Source organism: Lynx rufus, unplaced genomic scaffold, assembly GCF_022079265.1.
Source record: "Lynx rufus isolate CCGP_SWC_20201006 ecotype Redwood Valley unplaced genomic scaffold, mLynRuf1.p SCAF_12, whole genome shotgun sequence".
Lineage (NCBI taxonomy): Eukaryota > Metazoa > Chordata > Mammalia > Carnivora > Felidae > Lynx > Lynx rufus.
The window spans coordinates 37,475,935-37,498,413 of NW_025814826.1; the positions used below are offsets into that span (position 1 = coordinate 37,475,935).

Below are 22,479 nucleotides of genomic sequence, written 5' to 3' on the forward strand. Positions count from 1 at the left end.
TTTTTCCCCCAGATATGGGCTCAGACTTCAGAAGGAAAATAATATTAGAAACCTTTAAGAAGAATCTTTTCTTCTTTTTTTCCTCTTCTTTAGTTAATCCTGAAAATTTACTGGGCATTGAGCGTGCAGAGGAAAGGCCTAGAACTGAATGACAAAGAAAGACAAAGGACTGAAGAACGGCAGATACTGTGCATCATGGAAGCTTCCCCATGAGTGTATTTCCACTCATGTGCAGGACCAGCAACCCTCTGGGTTTGAAAGGTCAGCCCTGAATCAGGCTGCCACAAGCCTGCTCCTAGCTAGGAAACAGCATAACAGCTCTTGTCTTGAATCTCAAGTTACCACAAACTCCTGGAAAAGAAAGAAAGAAAAAAAACCCTACATCACACCCACTCTTGCATAGAGCGTTTACAGTACAGTATGTGGCGGGGTGTTCCTTTCCTCTTGAACTGGAACACAGTGTAAACCAATACAAGGAGACATAAGGCCAAGATGCAGGGAATGACAATAGCTATGGCTTTCACAGTGCTGGCTGTGTTGTCCAGTTTGATGACAATGTCTACATCGTCTGGTGGGCTGTGTCCTTCTTTATCTCTGTCTGTTGGTCCATCACAGCCCATAAAATCCTTGAGGATGGATCTGGGATATCCAGGTTCTACTTTGAGTATCTGGTTGTTGAATTTCCAGTACTCCTTCCCTTTGTAGAAATACGTAAAGCCTAGAGGGGGAAACACACACAGATGGGTACCACTTGTTTTGAAAGTGTATATGGATAGAAATTTTAGTTCAGTTAGATTTACATTTTAATTAGGCTACTTTGTAAATGATGTATGTGAAGGCCCCTCAGTTTTTGTAGGAAGAACACATCTTCAGCTCAGCCACCTGTTGAAATGAATCTGGCCGATATGCTGTAGGAATTGTGCCCTCTAATGCCCATGGAAAGCTTAGCCAAGAGCCAAAGTATCTACAGCAGAATGTTGAAAGATCATGCTGTACACATCTACTCCTAGTCTGGAAAGAGAACTTGACCTTATTTTTCACTTATAAGGTTGCTGTTTCAGAATTACACATCAGGGTGATAATATCAACCTATGTTAAAAGATGCTGAAACAGCCTTATAAACTGAAGAACTGTTTGCCCGCTGACCGCTGTCGACAGGACATTGTACAATACATGCATGATGAGGAGGCCTCTCCATGAAACACCTCAGGGGAAATTTCTAGTCATCTTAGTATCAGGAGCAGTTGTACCTAAACAATAGGTTTGCTTTTGTCATTTGGACGAGAAATCATCACGATTCGTAAGTCATAACACTACAGGGATGTTTTACTTTGCCTGTTGGGAATCTCAGCAAGTAAATAAGTATTTAGAGTATTTCTGCACTAACCTTATTTCTGGTTCTACATCATGCCCATTTTCTTCCTTCTCCTTTTGTCCTTTTTGTTTAACATTCTTATTTACTTATGTAGTGAAGGATTAATAAAGTAGAGTATCTATCAATCTACAATTCTATCTTTAATATTTCCAACTAACATATTTCATGGGGGAGGAGGTGGTCTGTGGAAAGCTCATGTAACTAGCAGTACATATGTTTTCTGTTCCAAAACATTATGGATGCAGATAATAGACTTTGAAAGCTGGTGTGTGTGTGTGTGTATGTGTGTGTGTGTGTGTGTGTGTGTGTGTGTGTGTGTGTGTGTGTTTAGGGCTGTTCTCTCAATTTTTGTTGTTTTTATTGGGGAAAAAAAGTTCTTTTCATTCAGACCTTCTTCATGTCAAGTTTCTTTGTGACTATACTCACACTCATTGGACTTAATTCTTACTTTGAGATAAAATTCAAGAAGCCAAGAAGAAATTTTTATTTTTTTATTTTTTATTATTTTTTTATTTAAAAAAAAATTTTTTTTTCAACATTTATTTATTTTTGGGACAGAGAGAGACAGAGCATGAACGGGGGAGGGGCAGAGAGAGAGGGAGACACAGAATCGGAAACAGGCTCCAGGCTCTGAGCCATCAGCCCAGAGCCTGACGCGGGGCTCTAACTCACGGACCGCGAGATCATGACCTGGCTGAAGTCGGACGCTTAACCGACTGCGCCACCCAGGCGCCCCCAAGAAGAATTGTTTTAATGCTATAATTAAAAACTTTATTTTGGGAGCTGTTTTGAATAGTAGGCCTAATAATCATTTATGATGGTTTTCTTTAACCTGTATTATTGAGCACTTATTATGTAAGAAGTACTGTGTTTAAAACTCAGTAAATGACATATTTTAATACTCATAACCATTCTGTCAGGTGGAATTATGCACCTATACCTTCAGGCAAAGATACCGAGGCTCAGAGATGAAATAATATGTCCAAGTCCTGGTGAAAGCAGAATTTAAATCTTGATCTAGTTCTGGAGCCTGAATACTTAATGGTTTTCCTAAAACTGTGTCCTTTAGAGATCTCTTTTAACAAATGCTTCTTGATTAAACATCACAGGTGTGAGAGGTAACACCCATGCAACAAAAAACTCTGACACCTTTCCAAAAATTTCATCTCGGAGAGACCAGCACTTCAGGTCACTTCATTTTGGAAATCATTCTGTTCAATGCCATAAAAATCTGCTGGTGCTTTTAGTTTCGAAGGGCAGTTTTGCAATCAGAGTAACTTGCCAAGTGAAAGCAGGTGTATGTAGATTCAAATATTTCAGCAGGGAGCTGGTATTTGATCACACTAATGAAATCCAATGTAATTACTCAACAAGCTTGGATGAAGAAACGTTGAAGACTTGCCAGATAATAGTACATTAGACAATCACTGTTGAATAATGGCATTGATTTAGAATTAAACAGACCTTCAAAACAGGTGAATTTACTTCTTATATTTATAAACTGGAAACCAACAGCTGGAAGTGTCCTCATCTTGAATTTTTAGTCAAAGCTAATTACTGTGAACCTACTGGGTACGATGCAAAAGTTCAGAAGTTTCCATTTTTACATTTATACAGGCCAAATTTTATAGTAGCACACTCCACATAAAGGAGTAGGATTGTAGTTTACTGAATATATTTGTTATGAGGTAACATATCTAGTCCACAGAATTTAAATAATAAAAATACTTGAAAAGAAATGGCCTGAAATCATGGTAATAGAAATCTGTCAAACCTTGATCCCACAATATTCATCTCACTCAATAATGTAGGTCTGGTTTTGTTTCCCCACTTACGAAATAGCACCTGGTTGAAGAAATGTTGATGTACTCATTTTTCTTCCTTTTTGAGAGTAGCTTTGATGTTACACTGTCGTAGATGTTATGCTAATAAGAATAGCAACCTGAGATGAATTCTTACCCAAATTACCATTTTTTGAGAAATTCTGAGAAAGAATTCAGTGGGGCTGTAATGTATTATGTGACAGCTTTTTCTTCTCTCATATTTGACTGGATTTTACTGGTGACTTTTCTATTGCTTAATCCTAAAATGTAATGAGACATTGTCCACCATAATTGCCTTGTTCTAACTCAGTAGATGTTCCTGGATGACAGTGCCTATGTGTTCTCTGTTTTCCACTCTGATATATTTATTAGTAAGAAGTTAATTAGTGTTTAATAAATGTGAATGAATAAACTGAATCTTGTGGAAATATGTGTTTGAATTTCACTTGTATATTTTAACCCAGGGTGAGAATGGGGAGTAGGGACTATAGCAAATCAACAGAATCAAAAATCAGGCTAAAGTAGGGCTTCAATCAGCAAAATGAAATGCAACGGTTTAAAAGTAGAATCTTGTATTTACCTTATAAGTGCACTTTCTAAGGAGAAAATATAGAATATCTAGGTGGTATGCCTTGATGGCAATTAACATAGAAACAATTTGAGGGAGAGGCAATTCAGTGATTCTTCACTAAAATTTTAGTATGTGTTAAAAACTTGTTCTTGCTTAAAACATGGTCAAAAAATAAATGCTAAGAAGAAGTCATTCCACTATATTCTTTATGACTCAAATCTCATTTATATTGCTGTGTTTTCAGAAACTAAAAGTAGACAGGACAATGAGAAAACTGTTTAGATGGTTACAGGCGAAAACCAGGAGGATGATGGCTCAGGAAGCTACATTCTGAGAAAGCCTGAATTTGTCTAGCGTGACATGATGAAAAATTAAGCCAGACTTGACAGATAATCAGTTACCTTAATGATATAATGTAGAGAATGGTGTTAAATTTTCCTCTTTGGAGATAGTATATTATAGCACATTCAGTGGGGCTAGAATGTTCTAGTTTCAAACCTCAAATATATAATCTTACCTTTCTTATGATCATGAATAAGCTACTTAAACTAGCTGATGCCAGTTTCCTCATTAATAAATAATAATTACATAAAAAGTTATTTATGTTGGACAATTAAATTAGATAATGAATTTATGTAGCACAACTGATACATGATAGGCATTCAATAAATAGCACCAAGTGTTCATATTTCATTGATAAAAATGGCAAAATTAATACCAGTAGGTATATAGGGAGGCATATAATATAAAACGCACTCTTCAAAAACCTATAGCTGAATTGCTGAATCTGTAGACTTTTTTTTTTAAAGATTACCACTAGGAGACGATTCCAAGGAACAAATTCCTACATTGACAGAAGGATAAACCAGAGAAAACATTCAGTGTTCTATCATCTTTAACTTTATGACTATCAAATACCATGCGCATAGACTTATGGGGAATTACTTTGAGTCAAACTACAAATACAAATTTGTTTACTTAATAATTTGAACTTTTCATCTTTCATACACAAATCCAAGGGAAGAAATTGTGTAAACTATGAATTTAAGGTAAGAAGCTACAAGCATGACATCTGTAGATAATGAAAAGAGGAGACTTTGCTGTTGACAGACCAAGGCCTTCCAGATCGTTTGGTATTGCTATTGTACAGAACAAGTGTTTCAGATAAATGAGATATCTCCTCCAGGCAGTGAATTTTTAGAGTAATGGGAGACATAAAATTAATTTATACAACTAATATTTATTGAATGTTTACTATGTGACTGTCTTCAAAGAGTTTACATCAGAGCGGATAATGAGCATATAAGCTGATTATTATGAGATTTTGAGTGCAAGGGATAGGGTAAGCAAAAAAGGATATTCAAGGAGGAGAGCCTGAAAGATGAAGAGTGACTCAATGTTGAAGTCAAATCAAAGAGGGGACTGGACAGGAGGGGTCCAGAAAACATAGATATATTGCAGTTTCATCTGTAGGTTTTAGTCATTTGTAAGCGTTGATTTTTCCCAACATGTTCTTTGTCAGTATTTTACAAAATTATTTTTTTACTATGTAAAGAGAAGCCTCGAAATTCTGAATAGAAGAAAACTTGTTTTTTTCCCCCTTCTGAAATTGACCTTTGAGGTGGGTAGAGAGTGGGAAAAATGCTCATAGGAATATGATCTTGGTAGTCTCAGTCCTGTTTTGTAGGACACATAAAATTGAGTAGGAATTTTGGCAGGGGTGAAAACTGATAGTATTTTGTTAATTGTATTAATATAACCAAAAGAATATAATTATGTATTCTAACTTAAACAATTTTGATGTGTTGCTTCATACTTGTTTAGAAACTATTTATGAGAGAGTTAATTCAGTTGAGAATATACTCTTCAGCACAATTTCACTGATTTATACAGAATGAATATGATTAAATATTCAGATGGAAAAGAATATGAAAAACCATGGGACAGGGGGCATCAAGAAGATTTTTTTAATATAATTATGATTTATCCCCAGAGAATCTGATCAGATCTCAGATATTAGAGGCCTTGTAAATAGAAGCAGGGAAAATGAAAAGTTAATGTGGTAAGGAATTCAGACAATGTGTACTTTTTCAGGGGTGCCTGGGTGGCTCAGTCAGTTAAGCGTTTGACTTCAACTCAGGTCATGATCTCATGGTTCATAAGTTTGAGCCCCATGTTGGGCTCTGCAGTGATAGTGCGGAGCCTGCTTGGGATTCTCTCTCTCCCCCCGCCCCTCTCTCTGCCCTTCCCACACTTACACTCTCTTTCTGTCTCAAAATAAATAAACTTAAAAAAAAAGATTATGTGTACTTTTTCAATCTTGTGAAACAATTTACTACTTATTTTAAAAGTTATTTTTATTATAAAAGGTAGACTCAGTTTAGAAAGTTAATAAAACAAAGATAAGGAACGAGAAACTATCATCAAACTTTCTAGAGGTAATAACCAGTGAGATCTCGGTTGAATTTTCTTTGCAATATTTTTGTATACTATGTGATAATCTTTACTGAAGACAGTCTAGAGCAGTGGTAAGACTTCTGTAAATATTACCTAGAGTTGGTTTTATCTGGGCTTTAATAAAAGCCCTTTAATTTAACCTCAAGAAATCTCCTCTCCTCTAGCTTCTTCCTCGGTGACACCTATAATTCGTAGGGGTAATTTCAATTTTCGGCCTCCATGTGATCATTTTTCACTTATTTCTTTCATTCCTTTGTCCTTTTCAAATTCATCTGTATAGTTTGAGGTTTTGAACTTATTTTGATCTGGTTTTACAAGCCTCCAATGTGGCTGCACTGTTACTTCCCTCATTTTTTTATTGATAACTTTTTGAAAGATATGTTTTCATTTCTATCTGCCCTTTCCTGTGCATTTCTGCTTTTATCACATACTGGCTTTATTTTAACTTGGTCTTTTAATTCTATGAACCAATAGAATATACAAAAAAACCCTATAATTCTCAACAAGTTATATGATCAGAGCTTCTAGGTTCTTTCTGACTTTGTCTCCGCCTACACTATATTACTTGGGGGGTACTCTCATAGAGCATGTAGTATATCACTTCATATGACAAGGGTCATAATACAGTTTGTGTACTTAGACTTTTCTGATTGGTATTTATTCATTCCAGGTCTCAGTTCCTTCAGGGTTACACTCAGTGTATAGTTGTCTTCAACTCTGGCAATATGCTGATGATTAATTATAGTTTTCAGTGGTGGTGTTGATTTTCATTTTCCTTCTATTTCTTCAGTAAACTTTTTTGTTCTTTCCTCATCCGACACATTTAATTTTGTTCCTGCAAGTGATATTTATTTTGTTCTTGTTGCGTATATGTTACAGACTTTCATGCTATTGAGGACCCAAATGGTATATCATTTTCTTATGGTGTGCTTTTTCTATGTATTTCAGAATTATTTCTCTTTCCTTTGTTCTGGAATACTGTGTATTGTTCTGGAATATTTAATTATTATTATGGTTTATTCCTATTTACTAATCTCTGAATGAGGAGAGAAATGTTCAGATTTTACATATACCAACAGATAGGAGTGTATGGATTTTCCGTCGCTTGGCTAACTTTCTACTTTGGACCTGGCTGAAACTCAAATCTTGAGATGGAGAGCAAGGAACACGGGCAGGTCTCTGATCTGCTTCTTGTTATTGAGCAATCATTCAGCCACTTAGCCTGACTGTATTGAGTTGGGATCTTCCCTGTTTGGTGACATTTTAAGCCAAAAGTGTGCATTAAAAATTAACATCTTCAGCATGCACAATTGCTGGATGTCTTTGTGTCTCAGGCCACACTTATAACATACCTTCCTTGTGACGAGCTCCTGTCCTATATATGTCTGCTCTTAACTTTCTAGTAATTTTAATAGAAAAATAGGCGAGGTTACTTCGAAGGTATCCACACCCTTCATTTTAAAACATTACCTTCATTTTTTTCTTATAAACTAAAATAAGCTGAGGTAAAAAAAAAAAACAAACAAACATCTGAAACATAATATTAAGCATAAATTTACGAAGGAAAGTTCACATAAATATATTAGGGCCCTAGTATGGTATTTTCTAATGATTTAATCTCTCATAATGAAAAATTAGAATGCATTATTAAAATATTTAGTAAACTCATGAAATATATAATGCATATGCTGCATACCATTTTCTTTGTGCACAAAGGCTCCCTGAGGAGATTCAGGGATACCTTTCCAGACGGTGATTGGTTTGGGATAGCCAGGATCCATGGTCTTCATTTCTTCACTATATCTCCAATATCTAAAAAGGATAATAAACAAAAACAACAAAAAACAAAACACATGCATAGAGAAGGAAATTATGTATACACAGTAATAGCTAACATTCATTAAATCCTTGCTGTATGCTGTTAATGATTTACAAAACTGATTAAAAACATTAGAAAGACATTGGATACAAAGAACATTCATTCTGTTTTCTGTCTTGCACATATTAAAAATGGGTATTATTATTGTATATTTATTCTGTCTGCTAAAATTAATTTAAAAATTCCAGCTAAGTATATTGTACTTCCTAATATATTTTCAATTCAAAAGGGTATCATCAACCTAAGGATGAATAAGAGGTTTTCATGATTTTTGAAAAATCTTTCTTAGGCAGCAGAACACTTTTATTTTTATTTCTTTGGAATCATCTTAAGCAGAATCTTGATTCATTTTTCATTCATTTGTTCACTTAACAAATACTTACTGAGTACCTTTTATGTTCCTGGCATATTGTAGACACTATAGAGATATAACCTTGAACAAAGCAGACATGCCCAGCTCTCATCTTTTTTAAATTTTAGGATATGTACAGGCAATAAAACAATTTATTAATAAATACATACTATGGTAGGAGGTGGTAAGATTTAGAAAACAAGCAGATAAAGTTAGCTAGGCATATGGGAAAGCCATTTTAGTGAACAGAAAGGTCCTTCCTGTGTCAGACATTTGAGCAGAAAGCAGAAAGAAGTGAGGTGCAACACATACAGCTTTTGGGAGAAGAAGTTCCAGGTAGAGGAACTAGTTATTGAAAGTTACTGTGGCAGGCACAAACTTGGAGCACTTAGGCATCCACAAGAAGGCTAGGGTGACTAGAATTGAGCTGGTAAGTGGAAGAAAAGGTCAGAGTGGGAACAGAATCTAAGATTAGATAGACCTTTATGCTACAGCAAAGCCTCTGGGTTTTCTCTAAGGGATATGTGAGGCCAACACAGATTTTGAGCAGAGGAGCTTTAAGATCTGGCTTATTTTTTAAAGGAACATGCTGGGTGCTATGAGTTAAATAGACTTAAGGAGGTAAAATAGAAGCAGGAATCCCAATTAGGATGTCACTGCAACAGTCCTTGGACTGGAATGTAAACTGTAGAGTTGATGGTAATTCAAGGGATTGGGATATATTTTGAAGGGAAATCCCAAAGAGCTTACTAATGAGTTGAATGCAAGATGTGAGAGAAGGAAGTTGAGTGCAACTCAAGAATCTGGGGCCCGAACATGTGGAAGAATAATGTTGCCATTCAGTAAGATAGGGAAGTGGGGGAAGGTAAGTTGGGCTGGTTTGAAGAATCACGATTTTGGTTTTAGACATGTTAAATTCAGGTACCTGCTAGACATCAAAGTGGAGTTGTTGAAGAGTATATGAGTGTGGACTTTAGGGCAGGTCTTGACTGGAGTCCTCAGTGTATAGATAGGAAAACAGATAAAAGGAAAGCTCGCCAAGAGTCAGAACTCTAGATCCCTATGCCTTCACATGGTGGCCCTTCAGCCACTTTCGCAGAACTGCTAGACATCCAAAAAACAAACTGTAACCTGCCCTCCTGGGGATCAGTAATGATTGTTTATATGTTCTAAGAGTCAAAGAAGTTTATGCGTTGAATATTCAAAAGGAATGACAAAGCTGGGGTGAAGCCATTGGCAGTTCCCAGTATTCCTGACACTTTAGGGCAGGCATATGCTCTGTGCATCATCTCGTTTAATCACAACAAACCCATCAGACAGTCATCATTGTCCCCTTTTAAGAGAGGAGACTTCTAAGAGGACAATAAGGGATAGATTTATAAGCAATTGGTCTGATTTTAAAATTCCTTCCTCTTTCCTCTGTGTCCACCAAATACGGTTTTCCAAATTTAAATTTATTTGACAACCTTTTGCCTTGTTTTCCCACTAAACATCTCTTTTCATCTTCTAAAGCTAGTGTTTTACCAACACAGGCTTGGGAAGTGACATACTTAATTCATTATCTCAGGTAGTTTGGCTGAAATCAGAAAAAAATAAGCATTTCCTGGTCTTTTTTGGATATTTTCCTATTCTAGGTCTACGGAAGATTCTTTATCTATTGAGTTCTGGGGTTTTGTACATAAGGTTTTGCTATAGTTCCTAGAAACATCCATTCAAGTAACATCTGGAATATTAGCAATTCCTCCATCCTCAATGTTTACATGGAAAAGAGAAAAAGATTGTTTCATGAAGTATTCCAATAAGTAAGCCACAAGGCAGATTTTATCCAAAGAGGGAAATACCCTGTTACAGGTATTTGTCACAGATTCTCATCAAAAGAAGATGAGAACAGTTCTGATGGAAAGATCAGGAAAAGCTTCATGGAGAAGACTGAGCTAATATAGTGGTGACTGGGCCTGTTTTCTGAAGACAAGAAGGCAGAATCATTAGTGTAATGTTCTACCAATTTTGAAGTATATTTGTTTTCACATTTAGTTCATGGGAACATCTGCTTTAAAAATATTTCTGAATATTTCTTTCTCACAGAACATTCTATGATGAATATAGAATGGTTACTCTGGTTAAATTTCAAGATATCATCTCTTCAGTAAATATTTCAGTGGTGTTTACAATAGACATACATGTCAACCGGTTCCTGCACTTGACCATAAAGAAAGCCTCTCAGGGGCACCTGGGTGGTTCAGTCAGTTAAGAGTCCGACTCTTGATCTTGGGTCACGTCATGATCACAGGGTTTGTGAGATCGAGCCCCGTGTCAGGCTCTATACTGGCAGGGCAGAGGCCGTTTGGAATTCTCTGTCTCCTTCTCTCTCTCTCCCCTGCCCCGCTCATAAGCATACTCTTTCTCTCTCAAAATAAATAAACATTAAAAAAAGAAAAGAAAAGAAAAGAAAACCTCTCAGAGAAAAAACGTTTAATGCCTCATTTTCACAGATTCTAAGAAAAACTTTTTTTTTTGCATTTTACATCTCTAAAATCAGAATGTACTTTACAGTAGATACTGTATCAAAGTTTACTTGGTAGGGTTTTTCCCTCCATGATAGATTAAATAATGACTTACTTATAATAAATGTTATTTTTGGATATAAACTACAACTTAAAGTAAGCTTTTCAATATTGCTATGTCAGAAGTTTTGAACAATACAAATCCTGGGGACAATGGGATCACACCCTGTATGTGATTTAAGAAAGATTAACTACATTCTTAGAAGCCAGGTTTGTTTTCTGAGAAGTAGTTGTAGCGATGTTCTTATAACAATACCAGTAATTTATATAGGCTTTTGTAGCTATAAATAAATTTATACACATACATTATTTTATTTTATTTCATTTAAGTCCCTCAACAATCTTTTATATTGCATATTACAATGCTTTCTATGATGATGTCCTAACCATAGATTTAGTATGTATAGTCACTCAACTCAGTTAAAAGATAATGATTTAGTCACATTCACTCTTTTGAAAAGTTGCAGACTTGAAACTCTAATACTCTCAGCTTCATAGTTTAGCATGTTAGTGTTATTGTTTCCCTTGGGCATAGCATTCTTACTCTCAGTACTCTCTCTCAACCTCTTAACATACTTAAGTATAATTTTCCTTCTTCCCTCCTTCTGTTCAGTCATTTGCCCACCAACACTTTTTTGAGCACCTATATTATATGCCAAGCACATAAGATTCATAGAGATCACAATTTCAAGAAAATATTAATGGAATGTGAATTCTATTACACTCTCTTGTAAGAACATAATTCTGGTATGAATTTATCAGAGTAAAACCTTCCTCCCTTTCGTCACTGACAGATAACGCAAAATTATAATTTGGGATCATTTCACAATTTTTGAAACACTCAGTAGGCTTGGACCCTCAGTTATCTGCTATGTGGCAGTTTTGATATATATCCAGTAAACTTGAATGTGATTAGAATCATCTAACTATATTCAGAGCTGTCTTATAAGAGGTGCTGAAGCTTATTCACAAATACAAGTTAGCATTTTAATTTCCAACATATTTGAACATATTTCAAAATGAACAAAAAGCTCATCCCACTGATGTTTTTCTCCCTGAAAAATAAGTTTACGGGTTCCATGAGAAGCATATTAACATATTCAGATGAAACCTGGGTAAATAAACTATTTGGGGGTTTACAGTTTAGATATTATAATGGAAAAAAATGGAATTTTGTGTAGGAGGGTCAGCAAATGATAAAACCTATTATAAATGAAATTTATAGTTTTTTTTCCTTCAGATGTATCAGTTATCTCTAATGTAGAATTATGACTTTAGATTGCTGATTCTTTGAGAAAAGCACTGCAAATCAATGCTTCAAAATAAATTATGATTAGAAATGAGATTTATTCATTTTATTTGACTTAAGCATGGGTCACATCCATAAGAGACAAAAGTTGTCCATGTAATGGTATATAGCATTTTGTTAAATTTCTCTGCTAAGAAAAAATGGTATAGAAAATTCTGGAATGGTATACATACCAAATTCAAACTGAACAAAAAATGGCTCCAAGGGTAATTTCACGTGACCCAGCCATTTCTTCATCTTACTTTGTCTCATCTGTACTCCAGAGTCAAGACTACTCCCTTCTGTTAAGTTACACAAAATACAGCACCCCTTCTTTTTTCATACCCAAATAATTATACAAAGTCCCACTCTTCAGAAACATTCTTAGTGATGCAACAGAATTGGAGATACCAATTTACACTGTGTTGAATGATCTTAAAAACACATATATTGAGTAATTACTTCATAAACACACAAGTTAAGCTGAAGGAAATAAATGTTTTTCTGTTTGACTATTAAGGGTGATAATAGTAAAAACAAAAGTGGATCTAAATTTTGTCTTTCTTTGAACATATCTTAAACTTGTTAAAAGTTAAGCTTAGAATGAAGTATGGCCATAGGGAATGTATCTGTGAGAAGATGCTGACAGATGAGTTAGAAACATAGCCTTTTAGAGTTAAATGCTATGAGGATCAAAATGTATCCAAGTATCAAATTATAGTGTATTAAGAAAAGGGCAAGTAGGAATCTGAGGAAGTGAGTTCCAGGCTGTATGTGAAATAGTGAAATACTGGAAATTTTAATCTGACTTTACAGATCTATTTAAAGAGCCATCATTTCAACTATTCATCTTTAGCTATCTGTACACTTAGGAGATTTGATGTAGGCCCCTGCTATCAATACAATTTATGTCAATCATTCTCCAGTGTGTACCTCAGACTGACCTTTCCACTGAGGCAAACTCAAGTTATCCCGGTACCCACTTAATTCCTCTAGTTGGTGTGTGAAACAGACATCTCAAACTAAATATGCACATTTTTTCAATCTTTTAATCCCCTTTCCCCAATATTCCTTCCCCAGTCTGCTCTATCTCCAGAAAGGGCACCACCGTCTCCATTTTTGAGGTGAAAAACCTAGAAGTTATCTTTAATTTGCTTTTTTCTCACCCCTAAAATCCAAGCCATAAGAAAGACTGTTCTGATTACACTCAAAATATATCATGTACCCATTCCTTCTCCTCCATCTCCACCACTACCATCGTATCCTCCTGTACTACTCCAACAGCCTCCCGGTGACCCTCTGCTTCCACTCTTGAAGCCCATTCTTTACTCAGAAGCTACAGTGATGTCTGTGAATACACATCAGATCATCTTGCTTTCCTGCTGAAAATACCTTCCATACTTTTTCACTGTACTAGAATCAAATCCAACACATTTGTCATGGTCTATAGGGCTCCATATAATCTGGCCCATGCTTACCTGTTTGACTTACCGATTACCTTTACCACTTAACTGGCTATGTTGTAGCCACAATGTTTTACCGGGTTTAAATATTCCAGTATTATTGCTTTTGCACTACTATGTCATCTGCCTACAACCTATTGTTCCAAACAGCTTCCTGTGGCTGAAACTTCACCCATCCAAGGCCCCGCTCTTGTGTCTCCTTCATCAGCAAGGGCTCTGACTTCTACACCAATTTTCCAAACACTTCTTCCCACCCATGAGTCTCTATCACATTATCACTTTGCTTTATTTCTTTGTAGCATTTCTCAGTGTTAAAAGATTAGGCTCATTTACTTGTTTCCTGCTTACTATTGCCTCCTTTAATAGAAGCTAAGTGCCACGGAAGCAGAAGCCTTGTGGTCCTTTCTTGAAAACACATGTCAGTCACATCGTATGTGCTCAAAATATTTTTTTGAATAAATGAATGAGGGCTGTGCCCGGAGTACTATAGAAACCTTAAGGAAGTGGGAATTAGAGCTGTTGAGAATTGAAAAGTCTGTCTCATATTCATACTATCAGCATGGGCAGTTGGGTTAGAGAAGGGTGAATTCCTGTGGAGTGTAATTGAGTTTGTCTACACACTGGTAGGACATGGACAGGATGCAGGGCTGACATATGGTAGCACTTGGACCAAATCTAATTTAAATCTGTGCTTTGTATGTCTAGAAAATTAAATAATGATTCTGATTTTGAGTGCTCTTCTAGTATATTTGTACTTTCCCACTCACTACACTACCTACTATTATTGCCTTACATACTATTGCTGTACCTGGCAGTATATACATTATTTGCTTGGCCCCTTAAGGCAGTTGAGCTTTTTTACACCTGGACTAGATGATCTCTAAAATCTCCTTCTTCTCTTAGCTTTAGAGAAATAGAAACCAATTAATCAACAATCATCCGTCCCCTGCCACCCTTCTTAAGCAGAAAGAGCAGTAGGAGAAGAGGGAGAAGTAAGTAAGGACAAAGCAATATTCAGTGTTTTCTCTCAAAAATATACTCGGAAAATAAATAAAATGTTAAAAAAATTGGTAGGTATTAAAAATATACAGTCTATAAGGAAGAAAGACTCACTGAATTCTCATGTAAAAGTGACAACCAAATTGTTGTTTATATGTTTCAGTCGGGTAGTTTAATGTCTTATCCATCTACTTATAATCTAGAATGAAAGTATTGATAAGTTGTGATTTTGGAATTATAGAATTATATGAATATGAAGGAATCTGCTTAGAAGCCACCTATAACTCATGAAATCTTACAGAAGATCACACACATGGAAATTAATTGGATTCTTGCTTATAAAATTAAAACAATTTTTTAAAATGTTTATTTTTGAGAGAGAGAGAGAGCGAGCGAGCAGGAGTGGGGGAGAGGCAGAGAGAGAGGGAGACACAAAATCTGAAGCAGGCTCCAGGCTCTGAGCTGTAGAACTTGTGAACCCTGAGATCGTGACCTGAGCCAAAGTAAGATGCTTAACTGACTGAGCCACTGGGAGCACCAACTTATAAATATTTTTTAAACCTATAAAACCAGTTACTTAGGCAGAGCTTAAAACAAAATATTTCTCCATATTTTGTTATATTTGCATGTGGCAAGCGTCTCAAGTAGGAAACAAATGAACTAAAACTCCTTTTCCCATTTACTATGGCCTTCATTCTAGTATGAATTTGGTATCTAACCTTCATTGATTTTACTTATTTGAGGCAGTGCACATTTAGTTTCTAAACTTAAATTTTTCAATAAGTGCTGAATTTTAGGTTGGAAACATTTTAAAAGTAATACCGGCATGTGTGAAAAAACAAAACAAAACAGGCTTTCTGATCATAGAATGGCAGTTTTTGTTACCATCTGGGAAATCCTCATTAAAACTGTTACATGAAATGTCCTGCAGAAGTGTGTTTTGTCAGCCTTTTGTTTCTATGCCTTTCTCCATCCCCCACCCCCCAAAAAACCCAACAAAACACTCCTTATTGAACCTGGTCCTGAAAGGGTACATTCAAGCAATTAAACTGGCTGGGGGCTTAAACTCTAACAACCTTCAGGATTGTTATTTTAAGGAATATGTTATAAGTCTGCAGATTTATTTTCATTAGTGGTCACCATGCTGTGGCCATCAATTTCTTCTTTCTTCTTTCATACTCTACCTACTTATATCTTGCTGAGAATCAACTTTTTGTGGCTATAAGTAGCATCTTCTTCAATAGATTTTTTGTTTGATAGACCTTTTTTGTTCTGTGATTTGGTAAGAAACACTTAGCAAACCTTTAGTTTCATGATATTGCTTGCAAGTTTATGAACATTTTGCTATAGAAGTATACACAAATCAAATGTATAGAAAGCTAGTAACAGAATAAATTAAAAAGCATATATTCTAATCCATGAAGACAAATTATAGGAGTTTTTTGTTCACAGATAAAGCTCCATGTCTGAAATCATTTGCAATTAAAAATTACAAATTGCAAAATAAAGGGGCACCTGGGTGGTTCAGTCGGTTAAGCGTCCGACTTTGACCCAGGTCATGATCTCACAGCTCATGAGTTTGAGCCCCGCATCGGGCTCTGTGCTGACAGCTCAGGGCCTGGAGCCTGCTTCAGATTCTGTGTCTCCCTCTCTCTCTTTCCCTCCTCTGCTCATGCTCTATCTCCATAAAATTAATTAAAATTAATTAATTAAACATAAATCAACATTAAAAAAATTTTAAGTTAAAAAAAACAAATTGTAAAATAAAGTTTATATCTTATATAAAATACCTTATATATCTTATATATATCTTATATATAAAATAAAGTTTATACCTTACATATTTTTCTACTAAAGTTGGAGACATATGATAGGGTTAAACCGTGCCAAGATTATAAGGCAAACTCAATACTAGGTGTTGCGCATTAAAGCCTGTTGTTCCTATGTGTGTTTGTGTGTATGTGTATGTATTTTTTTAAGTTTATTTATTTATTGAGAGAGAGAGAGAAAGCCGGGTTGGGGCAGACAGACAGGGAGAGAGAGAATCCCAAGCAGGCTCTGGGCTGTCAGCACAGGGTCCGACGCTGGGCTCAATCCCAAGAACCATGAGATTGTGACCTGAGCTGAAATCAAAGTCAGACGCTAAACCGACTCAGCCACCCAGGCACTCCTATTTATGTATTTTTAATTTACTATAAAATGCATACTTAAGTCTTCTACATACAAAAAATTATACTGAGTGTCACATTTGACCCAGCTAGTAGTAGTGTAATTAAAAATTTATTTTTCATCTCTATTACTTCTTCTACCTAATACTAAATTAAACCAATAAAAAACAGACTTCCAGTTACATTTTATGTGCACTTTATATCAAAAACGCACAGGAGTGGAGCCTAGTAGATGCCACGAGTCATAAGAGTAGTATAGTTCACTCAATTTTTACTAATGCCATATAAGAAAATGCAAAGAAAGGAAAAGAAAAGGAAGAAAGTTACAGGGAAGGGGTATTAATTACACTTTAAGCTAAGTGATAGCTCATAACACCTGTTTGTAGGTACCTAAACAATCAGCTTCTTAAGAACTAGAACCCATGACTAAACTGGATTATTTGAAAATGCTCACAGTTAATTACATGCAGAGTGTAAAACTTTAATTTTGAATATGAAAACAAGCAAACAAAACAGACTGCGCGATAAAGTGCTTTTAAAATAAAGTTAAGTAAAACGTCAAAAAAATGCTTGCAGGATTAGAGATACGCTGCCTACACAGATTTATAGGCATGATAAGTTGATGGAGAAGAGGAAGAACATGTACATTCCTAAGAAGGTCATATTATGTGAGTATATTACAGGAATATTATCTTGAATGTTGTTTAAAAATACTTTTGATTTCATTAATTCTTGTCTTTATATCACACAGATTCTTAATCAACAATACACATCCACTATAGAGGAGAAATATTAGCTTCTCTAAACATTAATTAACTGTCTTTCCCAAGTGAAATGTGTACTGACCTGTCCCCCTTGAAGAAATAGGTTTTCCCAACGTCTTCCCACCAAATGGCTGAATCAATTCCATGCGGGGGAGTTCCACTCCCAAGAGTAATCAAGTCATGAGGATAACCGGGTTGTAGGGTTGTATCCTTAAACACCCAATATTTGTTACCTGTATGAAATAAGTGCAAATGCAGAATACAATCGTTTAATGTCAGAAATTAGACTGTATCTATTAACACAATGCATTGAAAATCATTTTACATGAAATCCATAAAATAACTAAGTAGTAGTCACTTTGGTGCTTCGATGTTATTGTTGAAAGATTGTCTTCAAAAGTGGATAAAATGAGTAACTATGTAATAATGGAATCAGAATCTGTGAACGCAAAAGATCTACAACTTGCCATAATACAACAATTCTGAATCAAGAATCAGGAGTTTTCCTCTAGGAATTGGAGGCTCTATTTTTTCTTTGAGGCTAAATCTTTCCTGTGTTTTGTGCATTCTGTGTATCTTCAGATTGCTTTACTGAGTATAACCCGTACTCCATTGAAACACATCCTCTAGGCTGCTCTTTTCCTATTATTATAAACATTCACAAGGTCCTTTGGTCTTATAAAGTCATTTTCCTTTCACCCTATGTGCTCTATCCCTCTCTTTAAGAGTGGTAGCCTAGGGGAAGAGAATTTTAACCCTAACCTTGTTTGGAATTGCCAGAGCATGGAGATATTAACAAGAAGACAAACTTTAGTCAGTTTTATTGCTGTTTTGAAATTATCTATAGGCAACACACTTCCTCACATCCTATACCACTGGCCAAATGTGCTTACCACTTCTCTCTTTGGTACTGCCTCTCAAGAAGTCTACAACCATTCCTCATTCCACTGAAAGTTGACTTAATACCAACTTTCCCCTGAGAATTTTTGCTCTGGAGTCGCCAATGCTTTCCAAGGAAATCATTCTCCACCCCTATCTATTGACACAGTTGCCCACGTAAAGTACTTTTCTCTCTAAGCTGCTAGAAACTTTTTTTTTTTTTTTTTGGTGGTCGGGGGTACTTTTTTCTTAAGCTGCTCCTTTGTGTTTTTGTTTTTTATTAATGTTTATTTGTGAGAGAGAGAGAGAGAAAGAGAGAGAGAGAGAGAGAGAGAGAGAGAGAGCTGGCAGGGGAGGGGCAGAGAGAGGGAAGAAGACAGAGAATTCCAAGCAGGCTCTATGCTGTCAGCACAGAACCCATTGCAGGGCTCCAACTCATGAACTGTGAGAACATGACCTGAGCTGAAATAAAGAGTCAGTGGCTTAACTGACTGAACCCAAATACCCCTCCTTTCTGTTTTACTTTTCCTCTCAGTTCTTTTTATTATTATTATTAATATTATTATTATTATTTTAATTTTGAGAAAGAGAAAGAGAGAGGGTGCACAAGTGGGGGAGGAACAGAGAGAGAGGGAGAGAAAGAATTTCAAGCAGGCTATGCAGTGATAATGCAGAGCTCAACTCGGGACTCAAACCTTTGAACTGTGAGATCATGACCTGAGCTGAAACCAAGAGTTGAATGCTTACGCGACTGAGTCACCCAGGCGCCCCTTCTTCCCAGTTCTTAAATGTTGACATTTCCTAAGCCTTTGTTTTCTGCCCTCTTCTCTTATTCTCAATTCTAAATCGGAAGTAAGGGCTGGGAGTGATGATCCCACACTTAAATACTTTCAAGGGCGAGCTAAGGACTAGAGTGGATGAGGTATTCAAATACTGAGACACATCCAAAAAAGTCAGCAAATACACAGTGCCCTAAAATTCTATCTACCCCCCCACACCAACATAGGATACACTGACAAAGTATCCTATGCTCCTTCTAATAGATGTAAGACTTACTTGTTACAATATTTCAATACTACCCCTAGATGAGGACTATGATAACCTGAACACAACAGAAAGCAAAAGCAAAACAAAACAAAAAAAATAACCCCCCACAAAAACAAACAAACAGACAAACAAACAAACAAACAAAAACATGTCTTCAGGCTAGATTCAGTTAGGTGTCTTTAGTTTGTAACTAGGAGTAATCTTCAAAAAAAATTTTTTTAATGTTTAATTTTAAGACAGAGTGTGAGTGGGGGAGGGGCAGAGAGAGAGAGGGAGACACAGAATCTGAAGCAGGCTCCAGGTTCTGAACTGTCATCAGCACAGAGCCCAACGTGGGGCTTGAACTCACTGACTGCAAGATCATGACCTGAGCCGAAGTCAGATGCTTAACCAACTGAGCCACCCAGACGCCCCAGTAGGAGTAATCTTATTTACTCCAAGAACTTCTATTGCCATTTGCTATCATATGTAAAAAACAACATTTATTGAGTACCTTCAGTGTCCCAATTATCATGTTAAGTACTAAGGGTACGAAAGAGAAGAAGACAGACCTGGTCACTATCCTAATCATCCTGCATTCTACTGGATTAGGCAGATGAAACCAAAGATACAAAAATATAATTGTAGTAGTTGAAAACTACTGAATGCTATGAAGGAAATACATCAGAGGGTGAGAAAAAAGAAATCCTAAGGGGGAAACTCCTTCAAGTAAAGCAATCAGGAAAGCTTCTCTGAAGAAATAACACTTAAACCAAAATTTAAAGAAAGAGAAGAAGATGGTACCTATGCAAAGAATGTCAAGAATAGTATCCCAAGCAAAGGAGTTTGGTAGGATTAAAAATGAACAGATCAGAGGAGTGTACTGAACAAAAAGAGAGTGGTACTGAAAACGTATGTGGTGGGTTTTAGTCTTATTTTGAGCGCACTGAAACCATCGAAGAGTGAATGAGTGGAGGGATATGATCCGTTTTGTATTTTCAAAAGATGATTTTTTTTTGCCTTTTGTGAAAAATAGATTCTAAGGCAAAGAATGGAAATGAGAAGAACTGCTAATGCTCTTTTGCAAGAGTTAATTAGTTGAATCTTTCATCAAAACTTACTTTAGTGCACTTACTAGGCACTATTTTAGGCATAGAGATGCAGCACTGAATAACAAGGGCACCACCTCTGCTTTATGGAGCTTAGATTCTACCCAATGGGTATGGGAAAACTGAACTTAGACAAGCAAACAAAGGTAATTTCAGAGAGAAAAGTGCTATAAAGATACAAAAAAAATATGCCTTAATGTAAAAGTGATGGGATGGGAAGAATTGCTTGTATCAGACACGGGAAAGATCCCTTTATTCAAATGAGGCGTGACTTGTAACTTACATAATTCAAAAAAGCCAACTCAGTGAAGATGGTTTGATGGGGTGGAAACACCAAGGGCAAATGCCTTAATGGGAAGAACCTTGTTAGAGAGCTAGGTACAATGTTGTTGGAATGTATGGGAAGGGTACAGGTAAGGATCATGTGGCCTTTATCAAATTTTGAACTTCATTCTAAAGTGAAATAGGAAGCCACTAAATAGTTAAATTAAAAAATTCTTTGCTAGTAGCCTATAATCAGGTGACAGCAATACTGATGGAAAGGATAAAATGGACTTATGACACATTTTGGAGATGGAATTGATAGGCATTGCTGTTGGGTTGGCTGTGGGGAATTAAAAAACAGATAGGATCAAGGATAATCCTCAAATTCTGACTTTTGTAAGCAAGAGAAGAATTGTGATATAAAATAAGCCAAAGAAGACTGTGGTGGATGGGCTATAGGGGGCTCAAATCAAGAGTTTGAGATGTCAGTGAGATATTGAAATGAAGTCAAGGAAGCAACTGGATATGTGAGTTTGAAGATAACAATTTGTAAAGTCACAAACATAAATATGGTGTTTACTAATTTAGGATTTATGTACATATATATATATATATATATATATATAGAGAGAGAGAGAGAGAGAGAGAAAAGAATATATATAAAATAATATATAGAGAACATATAGAGGAAAGGTGAAGAGGAACCAGAATTGGGCTTCTAGAAATCTATGCCCCTCAAAGAGGAGGCAAATGCAAAGGAGGCAGACGAGGCAGGGAGGAAGACTAAAGCAAAAGAAAACCTTAGATGTCAAAAAAGAGAGTGGCCATCAATGGCTATCTGTAATCCTAACAGCTCTTGAAAGCCAAATGGTATATATAGGTATCTACTGGGATTTTCTATAAAGTTGACCCACAAGTTCAAATTTGAACTCATCAAAGGACCTTTCTTCTTGTTTCAACTATTTGGGTGGATGACACACTAATTATTCTGTATGTAATAATGCAGTAAACATCTGCAGGCTTCCTGTTTATTGTTTTTCATATCTGATGGATCATTATATTTAGCTAATTTGATTACTAAACTCTTCCTTCAACCTGTCCCTTGCAGTCCATTCATATTGCCACTGGTACTAGGTAAGCTTTTCAGTTATCCCTTCTAAAGGTGATTGTCTTGCTCCCATGCTGTGAAGTAGGTCTCATTATACTCCATATCTCCCCCATACATTACCATCCAAGCCTAGAGCCAGTCAAAATTCGGTAGAGTTATGGATTATAGGTTAGGCAGATGGGCAGGGATGAGCAGACCCATCTGTTCTTCTTTCTTGGGAACATGACCCAGGGAATATTGAGAGACATTCCCATTCAGCAGAGGGAATTGACTATTCATTATATGGTCTGAGGCTTGAGAAGCCATGACGACCATAGACAAGCAGACATTATAAGGATGTATAAATTGAGTAAACAAAGACGTGAACTGAAACAGAAAACAGAATGGAAT

At 36.1% G+C, this 22,479-nt stretch overlaps 1 protein-coding gene across 1 annotated transcript in view; it reads right to left on the minus strand.

Moving 5' to 3' along the window:
* Positions 1 to 383: 383 nt before the first annotated feature.
* The window catches only part of MMP16 (matrix metallopeptidase 16), a 284,329-nt gene continuing 262,233 nt past the window's right edge, over positions 384 to 22,479 (minus strand). Inside the window, exons 8-10 of the mRNA XM_047073788.1 lie at positions 17,786 to 17,936; positions 7,923 to 8,038; positions 384 to 718 (exon numbers count right to left, since the gene is read on the minus strand). Of these exons, the coding sequence (XP_046929744.1) occupies positions 384 to 718; positions 7,923 to 8,038; positions 17,786 to 17,936 (602 nt within the window). The remainder of the gene's footprint in view (positions 719 to 7,922; positions 8,039 to 17,785; positions 17,937 to 22,479) is intronic.